General features: G+C 37.6%; 1 protein-coding gene across 1 annotated transcript in view; it reads left to right on the forward strand.

The window, feature by feature from the left end:
- CCDC178 (coiled-coil domain containing 178) overlaps positions 1-12,245 on the forward strand; it is a 379,230-nt gene that overhangs the window by 118,127 nt on the left and 248,858 nt on the right. Inside the window, exon 16 of the mRNA XM_070361801.1 lies at positions 6,959-7,104. Within this exon, the coding sequence (XP_070217902.1) occupies positions 6,959-7,104 (146 nt within the window). The remainder of the gene's footprint in view (positions 1-6,958; positions 7,105-12,245) is intronic.

Here is a 12,245-nt window from a genome sequence, read left to right on the forward strand (position 1 = left end):
TGAGATGGGCCAATGTTACAATTTGGTATTACCAATAAAGTATTTTGGTAAAAACAACTGAAAGTATTTGGCATACCTACTAAAGGCAAAGAGAACGTATTATGAGAAGAATTATAAGAGGCATAATTATATACAAAATTGCATAACAATTTATCTTAAAATCTTGATGAATTGTATAATTTATCTATAAAAGACAAAAAAGCATCACTACGAACAAAGCTAGTGGAGATGCTGGAATTCCAGTTGAGCTATTCCAAATCCTGAAAGATTTGCAAATCCTGAAAGATATGCTGTGAAAGAGCTGCACTCAATATGCCAGCAAATTTGGAAAACTCAGCAGTGGCCACAGGACTAGAAAAGGTCAGTTTTCATTCCAATCCCAAAGAAAGGCAATGCCAAAGAATGCTCAAACTACTGCACAATTGCACTCACCTCACATGCTAGTAAAGTAATGCTCAAAATTCTCCAAGCCAGGCTTCAGCAATATGTGAACCATGAACTTCCTGATGTTCAAGCTGGTTTTAGAAAAGGCAGAGGAACCAGAGATCAAATTGCCAACATCCGCTGGATCATGGAAAAAGCAAGAGAGTTCCAGAAAAACATCTATTTCTGCTTTATTGACTATGCCAAAGCCTTTGACTGTGTGGATCACAATAAACTGTGGAAAATTCTGAAAGAGATGGGAATACCAGACCACCTGACCTGCCTCTTGAGAAATTTGTATGCAGGTCAGGAAGCAACAGTTAGAACTGGACATGGAACAACGACTGGTTCCAAATAGGAAAAGGAGTTCATCAAGGCTGTATATTGTCACCCTGTTTATTTAACTTATATGCAGAGTACATCATGAGAAACGTTGGACTGCAAGAAACACAAGCTGGAATCAAGATTGCGGGGAGAAATATCAATCACCTCAGATATGCAGATGACACCACCCTTATGGCAGAAAGTGAAGAGGAACTCAAAAGCCTCTTGATGAAAGTGAAAGTGGAAAGTGAAAAAGTTGACTTAAAGCTCAACATTCAGAAAAGGAAGATCATGGCATCCGGTCCCATCACTTCATGGGAAATAGATGGGGAAACAGTGGAAACAGTGTCAAACTTTATTTTGGGGGGCTCCAAAATCACTGCAGATGGTGACTGCAGCCATGAAATTAAAAGATGCTTACTCCTTGGAAGGAAAGTTATGACCAACCTAGATAGCATATTTAAAAGCAGAGACATTACTTTGCCAACAAAGGTTCATCTAGTCAAGGCTATGGTTTTTCCTGTGGTCATGTATGGATGTGAGAGTTGGACTGTGAAGAAGGCTGAGTGCCGAAGAATTGATGCTTTTGAACTGTGGTGTTGGAGAAGACTCTTGAGAGTCCCTTGGACTGCAAGGAGATCCAACCAGTCCATTCTGAAGGAGATCAGCCCTGGGATTACTTTGGAAGGAATGATGCTAAAGCTGAAACTCCAGTACTTTGGCCACCTCAATCGAAGAGTTGACTCATTGGAAAAGACTCTGATGCTGGGAGGGATTGGGGGCAGGAGGAGAAGGGGACGACAGAGGATGAGATGGCTGGATGGCATCACTGACTCGATGGACGTGAGTCTGGGTGAACTCCAGGAGTTGGTGATGGACAGGGAGGCCTGGCGTGCTGGGATTCATGGGGTCGCAAGGAGTTGGACACGACTGAGCGACTGATCTGATCTGAAGAAAAAATTAGCAAAAATAGATCAATAACAATAAAATTGGTGTAATTTTAGTAAAGGCAAGGACAAACATAGATACTTTATAAGCCTCCCTACAAAAACCAGGTTCAGAGCATAAGAAGGCATGGAAAGTGTTTAAATTTATTATGTTAAAATATAACCCTGAAACTATAACTGAAAAATACATAAGTGATCTCACTTATGAACATAAATGACAGTTTAAAATATATTGTGAATTGAATTTTGCAATATGCTGAAAAGAATATACTATGCAAAATAAGACTCTTTTGATGAATGTGATGATGACTCAACAAAAATGTATAGTTCACTGCATGTACAGAAATGAAAGTTCACTTAAAATTGATAAAATTCAAAAGCCACTTTTATTTTTTTAAAAAAGACTTAACTTGATAACATGTGTAATAGTATCTACCAGTATCTTCCAGCAGACATGATGTTTAATTATAAATCATTATGTGCATTTCCATTAACATCAGGGTAAAAGCATTCAGGCCAGCTCTCACTACCCAGCATACTACTGTTCTTAATAACAAAGCACTTGTAACATGTGTCACAAAAGAGAAAACATATGTGTTCAAGACTGCAGTGGAATGCCTCCAGAGTTCTTCTATCCACATCTTCATATTTACTAAAATATTAATTAAAAATTGCCAAAGATGGTATATCTAACAAACACAAATAAATTTCAGTGGAAAACATGGCTGAATACCTTGTGTGTGTGCTCAGCATCATAGAAGTTACTAAGAGTTGGAGGATTAGAGAAGAAGGCTTCTTTGTCTTTTGTTTGTCCTTCACATTAATTTGTCTTTCCAATTACCGTTGAGTACTTCAATTCAGTTCAGTTCAGTTCAGTCGCTCAGTCGTGTCCAACTCCTTAAGACCCCATGAATCGCAGCATTCAAAAGCATCAATTCTTCGGTGCTCAGCCTTCTTCACAGTCCAACTCTCACATCCATACATGACCACAGGAAAAACCATAGCCTTGAGTAGATGGACCTTTGTTGGCAAAGTAATGTCTCTGCTTTTGAATATGCTATCTAGGTTGGTCATAACTTTCCTTCCAAGGAGTAAGCGTCTTTTAATTTCATGGCTGCAATCACCATCTGCAGTGATTTTGGAGCCCAGAAAAATAAAGTCTGACACTGTTTCCACTGTTTCCCCATCTATTTCCCATGAAGTGATGGGACCAGATGCCATGATCTTCGTTTTCTGAATGTTGAGCTTTAAGCCAAGTTTTTCACTTAAAATGTCTTAAATATTGTTGGAAGTTTCTGGAGTTGGGGAAGTAAAAGGAGAACTTGGTTCACTCAAGAAATACATCATTTTGTTGGGATCAGACAGCCTTAATATACTGTGAGCAGAACCATGACAGCAGTGTAATAGTGTGGGAAGAGTCAAGCAGGAGTAAACACAGATGAATCAAGGGCATCCAGGAGGATTTTTCAGAGGAGGTGATGTGTAAGAACAAGAACTACTAATAGAAGAACCGGAGGTTGAATATTTGCCTTGCTATGATGTTGTAGACAACAGAGATGATATACACAAAAAGGCTGAAAGAATAATTGGCGCTAGAAGCATTTAACAAATGGTTCCCATGACTTTTATTATTATATAGTTTTTAATTTGATGAAGAAATTAAGTTAGGACATTTTAGAAACAGACCTTGTGTTTGCAAAGCAAAGAGGTCATGGGAGAACGCTATGTGTTTGTGGAATTGCAAGCACTTTGGCATGACCAGAGAGCAGATTACCTGTTAATAAGACTGAAAAAAGATTAAGTTGGTGAGAAGGCTAATGCCTAGATGAAGGAATGCCTGTGTGTCATGCTGTGGAACTCTATTCTAAAGGAAATTGCAGACATTATTAATAGCATATGTTAAGTCCTCATTATGTCGATTGGTATATAAACAGTACTCTGTGTTCCCAGCAGCTCAGATGGTAAAGAATCTGCCTGCAATGCAGGAGACCTGGGTTTGATGCCTGGGTCAGGAAGATCCCCTGGAGAGGAGAATGGCTTTCCTTCTCCTTCAGTATTCTTTCCTGGAGTATTCCATGGACAGAGGAGCCTGGCGGGCTACAGTTCACAGGGTCACAAAGATTTGACTGAGTAACTGACGCCTTCACTTTCACTTTTCATAGCAGCATTGCTACCCTCTAAGAACCTAAGTTAGACAAATAATTTTATCTTTTACTCTGCATAAACATTCAGTCATGGCCCAAGCTAAATAGTATTACTGAATTTTTGCTATGTTTAGCCCCATATTAAATCTTAGGTGTAGAACCTGGAAATAGTACATTTAGATAATGTGAAAACATTAATTAAATCTTAAATAAATATTTAAAATTTTATTTGAAATCAATAATTTAGAATCTGAATATAATTTGTATTATCTACTATTTTGAAAATATGTGGTTTCATAGTTTTTTAGATAAAGTAATTAAAAATGTTGTATAGTAAAGCATTAATTAACTTCGTTTCAGATTTCCAGAACCTTCCAAGTCTAGGCATGAAACTGTCTTTGGGTGGAGAGCCTCAAAATTGCTGAAACACGTTACCAGGCTAGAGAAAAAAATGACCCCCCCAAATTATAAATGTGTTGTTTATGCCTAAATTCCAATTTGCTCTGGTGACACTTCAGCATTCATAAAGGCTCACTAATGGTTCTTGGGGTCTCCCAATTTTGCATACTCAGGATACACAGACATATACTCTTGATTGACATGTGGCATCTAACAATTTCTTTTCTCATTGTGGGATATCTCTAATATTTTTGATGCCATGGAAGGGGATATGGTGCTCACATTTATCAAAGCCTCACTATGAGTGAGTGGGTGAAAGTCTCTCAGTTGTGTCCAGCTCTTTGCAACTGCATGGACTATGCAGTCCATGGAATTCTCCAAGTCAGAATGCTGGAGTGGGTAGCCTTTCCCTTCTCCAGGGGATCTTCCCAACCCAGGGATCAAACCCAGGTCTCCCACATTGCCAGTGGATTCTTTACCCACTGAGCCACAAGGGAAGTCCAAGAATACTGGAGTGGGTAGCGTATCCCTTCTTCAGTAGATCTTCCCGAACCAGGAATTGAACCAGGGTCTCCTGCATTGCAGGAAGATTCTTTACTAACTGACCTATCAGGGAAGCCTGATGTTGCCTAAGAAAAGCAACAGATATACTTTTTGCTTTTCACTGCTGTCAGCAGAAAGTGCACTGTCTCTTTCCTTTACTGTAAAATCTCTGGCACCACCTTCAGCATCACTGAATTGGTGGTCTAAGTTGTTGACACCGTTGCTTCTGAAATCTCAGTTTCCCATGAAAATCTTCATGTAAGATTTAAGGCGTTTATGGAATCTGAACTGAAAGTCAAGAGTAGTAGAGAACATGCCGGACCCACAGTTGCCCATTGTCTCTGACTCGTTCCTACTTATCTTTACCCATATTTGTGCCTTTTCACACTTTTTTTAGGTTTAATTTTCTCCTAGAAATAACATAATATTTTAGGGGGTCCATTGAAGAATCCTTGTCAGCTGGCTTGACTATATTCTGGTAGCAAACAAACAAACCCAAATCATCTCATTTATTAGTGGAAAAATTCCAGAGCTTCCAGAAAAAAAAAAAAAAAAAGTGAATGTTATGAAAATTCAAATACAGTACTCAGTGTTCCAAATCTTGGACAAAGAGAAGATTTTTATAGGAAAATAAGTATACAAGGTTAGCAATTCATTCTTCTTGAAACCTGTAAGAATAGAGAAAGAATTATGAAGCATGTGAGGGGAAAATGGAGGAAAATAGGAGCAAAGGGAGCAGCTGAGACTGGAATCCATTGCTAGAAGTTGGGCCAGATGTGGAGTCAGAAACCTGCATTGAGTTGATCACACAGTCAGGAAATCAGCCAGTCAATGTAGACACCAACAGCCATGAAGGGGTCATGCAAAAAAAGACACCAAATCAGATCTCCAGTCTTGGATTGGACCAGCCAGCCTTGGGGAATTATGCTGGTATTAAACATTGACCTCTTTTTCTTAAACCTCAGAACAATATATATTCATGCCTGCCTTCAGGATACATGTTTCATAACCAGTGACCACATGCTGACATATTAAAAGACATGTCCTTCAGGTGTGCAGATGTGTGTGGGTGGGCAGGGCAGGAGATGAGTTAGTGCAGAGTAGAGAGGGAGAGAGAATTGATGGTTCTAACCCATCTTTTAGGAAACCTGATCAGATGTAATGCTCGAGGAAAGAACATAAACCTGAATTGTTGTTTGCTTTGATTAGATGTAGAGCCTCTTGATAAAAGTAAAAGAGGAGGGTGAAAAAGTTGGCTTAAAACTCAACATTCAGAAACTAAGATCATTGCATCTGGTCCCATCACTTCATGGCAAATAGATGGGGAAACAATGGAAACAGTGAGAGACTTAATTTTTTGGTGTTCCAAAATCACTGCAGGTAGTGACTGCAGCCATGAAATTAAAAGACCCTTGCTCCTTGGAAGAAAAGTTATGACCAACCTAGACAGCATATTAAAAAGCAGAGACATTACTTCGCCAACAAAGGTCTGTCTAGTCAAAGCTATGGTTTTTCTAGTAGTCATGTATGGATGTGAGAGTTGAACTATAAAGAAAGCTGAGCACCAAAGAATTGATGTTTTTGAACTGTGGTGTTGGAGAAGACTCTTGAGAGTCCCTTGGACTGCAAGGAGATCCAACCAGTCCATCCTAAAGGAAATCAGTCCTGAATATTCATTGGAAGGACTGATGCTGAAGCTGAAACTCCAATACTTTGGCCACCTGATGCAAGAACCGACTCATTGGAAAAGACCCTAATGCTGGGAAAGATTGAAGCCGAGAGGAGAAGGGAAAAAACAGGATGAGATGGTTGGATGGCATCACTGATGCAATGGACATGAGTTTGGGTAAGCTCCAGGAGTTGGTGATGGACAGGGAAGCCTGGCATGCTGCACTCCATGGGGTCACAAAGAGTCAGACACGACTGAGTGAATGAACTGAGCTGATTCTCTTGTTTCCCCAAATGCCTTTATTTTTAATTGAAGGAAAATTGCTTCACAATAATGTGTTGGCCTCTGCCATACATCAACATGAGTTAGCCATAGGTATACATGTGTCCCCTCCCTCTTTAACTACTGTTTGCTTTTAATTGCTTACATGGCCAAAAACTATTTGTGTTCCTAAATTGCAAGAATTTGAAACTTCTAGTATTTAAAATACTCCTGATTTTTTCCCCCAGGATAAACGCTCACAAATTTTTAAAGAAATAGAGACCACTAAAAGTAAAACAATTGTTTATCATTCAAAAATCATTCAACTGAATAAGAACTTAGAACAAAAAGAAAAAGAAAAGATTGCTTTTGATCACACACTTGACTATTTAAAGTAAGTACTTTAAATTTATCGAAATATTAAACACTTACTATATCAGTTATAAAAGAGATGTGACCAAATTTCCCTGTTTAAAATTTATTCCTGGAATGATATATATTTTCTGTCATGATCTGGTGTGAAATATACAGGTGATATTTTATAATTTTTGTATAAACACATGATTATAAATTGCTTTCATTTTTTGTTGCTCCTCTGGGTTTATTCTTATTTAAACAACTTCTAATGTTTCTCCTTTTCCAAGCATAAGAATTTTTATTTGTTATGAAATTCATAATCTCTCCCACTAATTTCAGTATTTCTCACTTATATGAAATGGTTAATAATATATGTTTTTTTTTTCACCCAACCTTTTTTTTAATTATTTTTATGTTTAAACTTTACAATATTGTATTAGTTTTGCCAAATATTGAAATGAATCCGCCACAGGTATACCTGTGTTCCCCATCCTGAACCCTTCTCCCTCCTCCCTCCCCATACCCTCCCTCTGGGTCTTCCCAGTGCACCAGCCCCAAGCATCCAGTATCATGCATCAAACCTGGACTGGTGACTCGTTTCATACATGATATTATACATGTTTCACTGCTATTCTCCCAAATCTCCCCACCCTCTCCCTCTCCCACAGAGTCCATAAGACTGATCTATACATCAGTGTCTCTTTTGCCGTGTCGTACACAGGGTTATTGTTAGCATCTTTCTAAATTCCATATATATGCGTTAGTATACTGTATTGGTATTTTTATTTCTGGCTTACTTCACTCTGTATAATAGGTTCCAGTTTCATCCATCTCATTAGAACTGATTCAAATGTATTCTTTTTAATGGCTGAGTAATACTCCATTGTGTATATGTACCACAGCTTTCTTATCCATTCATCTGCTGATGGGCATCTAGGTTGCTTCCATGTCCTGGCTATTATAAACAGTGCTGCGATGAACATTGGGGTACACGTGTCTCTTTCCCTTCTGGTTTCCTCAGTGTGTATGCCCAGCAGTGGGATTGCTGGATCATAAGGCAGTTCTATTTCCAGTTTTTTAAGGAATCTCCACACTGTTCTCCATAGTGGCTGTACTAGTTTGCATTCCCACCAACAGTGTAAGAGGGTTCCCTTTTCTCCACACCCTCTCCAGCATTTATTGCTTGTAGACTTATGGATCACAGCCATTCTGACTGGTGTGAAATGGTACCTCATAGTGGTTTTGATTTGCATTTCTCTGATAATGAGTGATGTTGAGCATCTTTTCATGTGTTTGTTAGCCTTCTGTATGTCTTCTTTGGAGAAATATCTATTTAGTTCTTTGGCCCATTTTTTGATTGGGTCATTTATTTTTCTGGAGTTGAGCTGTAGGAGTTGCTTGTATATTTTTGAGATTAGTTGTTTGTCCGTTGCTTCATTTACTATTATTTTCTCCCATTCTGAAGGCTGCCTTTTTACCTTGCTAATAGTTTCCTTTGTTTTGCAGAAGCTTTTAAGGTTAATTAGGTCCCGTTTGTTTATTTTTGCTTTTATTTCCAATATTCTGGGAGGTGGGTCATAGAGGATCCTGCTGTGATGTATGTCAGAGAGTGTTTTGCCTATGTTCTCCTCTAGGAGTTTTATAGTTTCTGGTCTTACGTTGAGATCTTTAATCCATTTTGAGTTTATTTTTGTGTATGGTGTTAGAAAGTGTTCTAGTTTCATTCTTTTACAAGTGGTTGACCAGTTTTCCCAGCACCACTTGTTAAAGAGATTGTCTTTTCTCCATTGTATATTCTTGCCTCCTTTGTCAAAGACAAGGTGTCCATATGTGTATGGATTTATCTCTGGGCTTTCTATTTTGTTCCATTGATCAATATTTCTGTCTTTGTGCCAGTACCATACTGTCTTGATAACTGTGGCTTTGTAGTAGAGCCTGAAGTCAGATAGGTTGATTCCTCCAGTTCCATTCTTCTTTCTCAAGATAGCTTTGGCTATTCGAGGTTTTTTGTATTTCCATACAAATTGTGAAATTATTTGTTCTAGCTCTGTGAAGAATACTGTTGGTAGCTTGATAGGGATTGCATTGAATCTATAAATTGCTTTGGGTAGTATACTCATTTTCACTATATTGATTCTTCCAATCCATGAACATGGTATATTTCTCCATCTATTAGTGTCCTCTTTGATTTCTTTCACCAGTATTTTATAGTTTTCTATATATAGGTCTTTAGTTTCTTTAGGTAGATATATTCCTAAGTATTTTATTCTTTCCGTTGCAATGGTGAATGGAATTGTTTCCTTAATTTCTCTTTCAGTTTTCTCATTATTAGTGTATAGGAATGCAAGGGATTTCTGTGTGTTGATTTTATATCCTACAACTTTACTATAATCATTGATTATTTCTAGTAATTTTCTGGTGGACTCTTTAGGGTTTTCTATGTAGAGGATCATGTCATCTGCAAACAGTGAGAGTTTTACTTCTTCTTTTCCAATTTGGATTCCTTTTATTTCTTTTTCTGCTCTGATTGCTGTGGCCAAAACTTCCAAAACTATGTTGAATAGTAATGGTGAAAGTGGGCACCCTTGTCTTGTTCCTGACTTTAGAGGAAATGCTTTCAATTTTTCACCATTGAGGATAATGTTTGCTGTGGGTTTGTCATATATAGCTTTTATTATGTTGAGGTATGTTCCTTCTATTCCTGCTTTCTGGAGAGTTTTTATCATAAATGGATGTTGAATTTTGTCAAAGGCTTTCTCTGCATCTATTGAGATAATCATATGGTTTTTATTTTTCAATTTGTTAATGTGGTGTATAACATTGATTGATTTGCAGATATGGAAGAATCCTTGCATCCCTGGGATAAAGCCCACTTGATCATGGTGTATGATCTTTTTAGTGTGTTGTTGGATTCTGATTGCTAGAATTTTGTTAAGGATTTTTGCATCTATGTTCATCAGTGATATTGGCCCGTAGTTTTCTTTTTTTGTGGGATCTTTGTCAGGTTTTGGTATTAGGGTGATGGTGGCCTCATAGAATGAGTTTGGAAGTTTACCTTCCTCTGCAATATTCTGGAAGAGTTTGAGCAGGATAGGTATTAGCTCTTCTCTAAATTTTTGGTAGAATTCAGCTGTGAAGCCGTCTGGACCTGGGCTTTTGTTTGCTGGAAGATTCTTGATTACAGTTTCAATTTCCGTGCTTATGATAGGTCTGTTAAGATTTTCTATTTCTTCCTGGTCCAGTTTTGGAAAGTTGTACTTTTCTAAGAATTTGTCCATTTCTTCCACGTTGTCCATTTTATTGGCATATAATTGTTGATAGTAGTCTCTTATTATCCTTTGTATTTCTGTGTTGTCTGTTGTGATCTCTCCATTTTCATTTCTAATTTTATTGATTTGATTTTTCTCCCTTTGTTTCTTGATGAGTCTGGCTAATGGTTTGTCAATTTTATTTATCCTTTCAAAGAACCAGCTTTTGGCTTTGTTGATTTTTGCTATGGTCTCTTTTGTTTCTTTTGCATTTATTTCTGCTCTAATTTTTAAGATTTCTTTCCTTCTACTAACCCTGGGGTTCTTCATTTCTTCCTTTTCTAGTTGTTTTAGGTGTAGGGTTAGGTTATTTATTTGACTTTTTTCTTGTTTCTTGAGGTATGCCTGTATTGCTATGAACTTTCCCCTTAGGACTGCTTTTAAAGTGTCCCACAGGTTTTGAGTTGTTGTGTTTTCATTTTCATTAGTTTCTATGCAAATTTTGATTTCTTCTGTGATTTGTTGGTTATTCAGCAGAGTGTTGTTCATCCTCCATATGTTGGAATTTTTAATAGTTTTTCTCCTGTAATTGAGATCTAATCTTACTGCATTGTGGTCAGAAAAGATGCTTGGAATGATTTCTATTTTTTTGAATTTACCAAGGCTAGATTTATGGCCCAGGATGTGATCTATCCTGGAGAAGGTTCCATGTGCGCTTGAGAAAAAGGTGAAATTCATTGTTTTGGGATGAAATGTCCTATAGATATCAATTAGGTCTAACTGGTCTATTGTATCGTTTAACGTTTGTGTTTCCTTGTTAATTTTCTGTTTAGTTGATCTATCCATAGGTGTGAGTGGGGTATTAAAGTCTCCCACTATTATTGTGTTATTGTTAATTTCTCCTTTCATACTTGTTAGCATTTGTCTTACATATTGTGGCGCTCCCGTGTTGGGTGCATATATATTTATAATTGTTATATCTTCTTCTTGGATTGATCCTTTGATCATTATGTAGTGACCATCTTTATCTCTTTTCACAGCCTTTGTTTTAAAGTCTATTTTATCTGATATAAGTATTGCTACTCCTGCTTTCTTTTGGTCCCTATTTGCATGGAAAATCTTTTTCCAGCCCTTCACTTTCAGTCTGTATGTGTCCCCTGTTTTGAGGTGGGTCTCTTGTAGACAACATATGTAGGGGTCTTGTTTTTGTATCCATTCAGCCAGTCTTTGTCTTTTGGTTGGAGCATTCAACCCATTTACGTTTGAGGTAATTACTGATAAGTATGATCCCGTTGCCATTTACTTGATTGTTTTGGGTTCGAGTTTATACACCGTTTTTGTGTTTCCCATCTAGAGAATATCCTTTAGTATTTGTTGGAGAGCTGGTTTGGTGGTGCTGAATTCTCTCAGCTTTTGCTTGTCTGAGAAGCTTTTGATTTCTCCTTCATATTTGAATGAGATCTTTGCTGGGTACAATAATCTGGGCTGTAGGTTATTTTCTTTCATCACTTTAAGTATGTCTTGCCATTCCCTCCTGGCTTGAAGAGTTTCTATTGAAAGATCAGCTGTTATCCTTATGGGAATTCCCTTGTGTGTTATTTGTTGTTTTTCCCTTGCTGCTTTTAATATTTGTTCTTTGTGTTTGATCTTTGTTAATTTGATTAATATGTGTCTTGGGGTGTTTCGCCTTGGGTTTATCCTGTTTGGGACTCTCTGGGTTTCTTGGACTTGGGTGATTATTTCCTTCCCCATTTTAGGGAAGTTTTCAACTATTATCTCTTCAAGTATTTTCTCATGGTCTTTCTTTTTGTCTTCTTCTGGGACCCCTATGATTCGAATATTGTAGCATTTAATATTGTCCTGGAGGTCTCTGAGATTGTCCTCATTTCTTTTAATGTGTTTTTCTTTTATCCTCTCTGATTCATTTATT

Source organism: Bos mutus, chromosome 24 (genome assembly GCF_027580195.1).
Source record: "Bos mutus isolate GX-2022 chromosome 24, NWIPB_WYAK_1.1, whole genome shotgun sequence".
Classification (NCBI taxonomy): Eukaryota; Metazoa; Chordata; class Mammalia; order Artiodactyla; family Bovidae; genus Bos; species Bos mutus.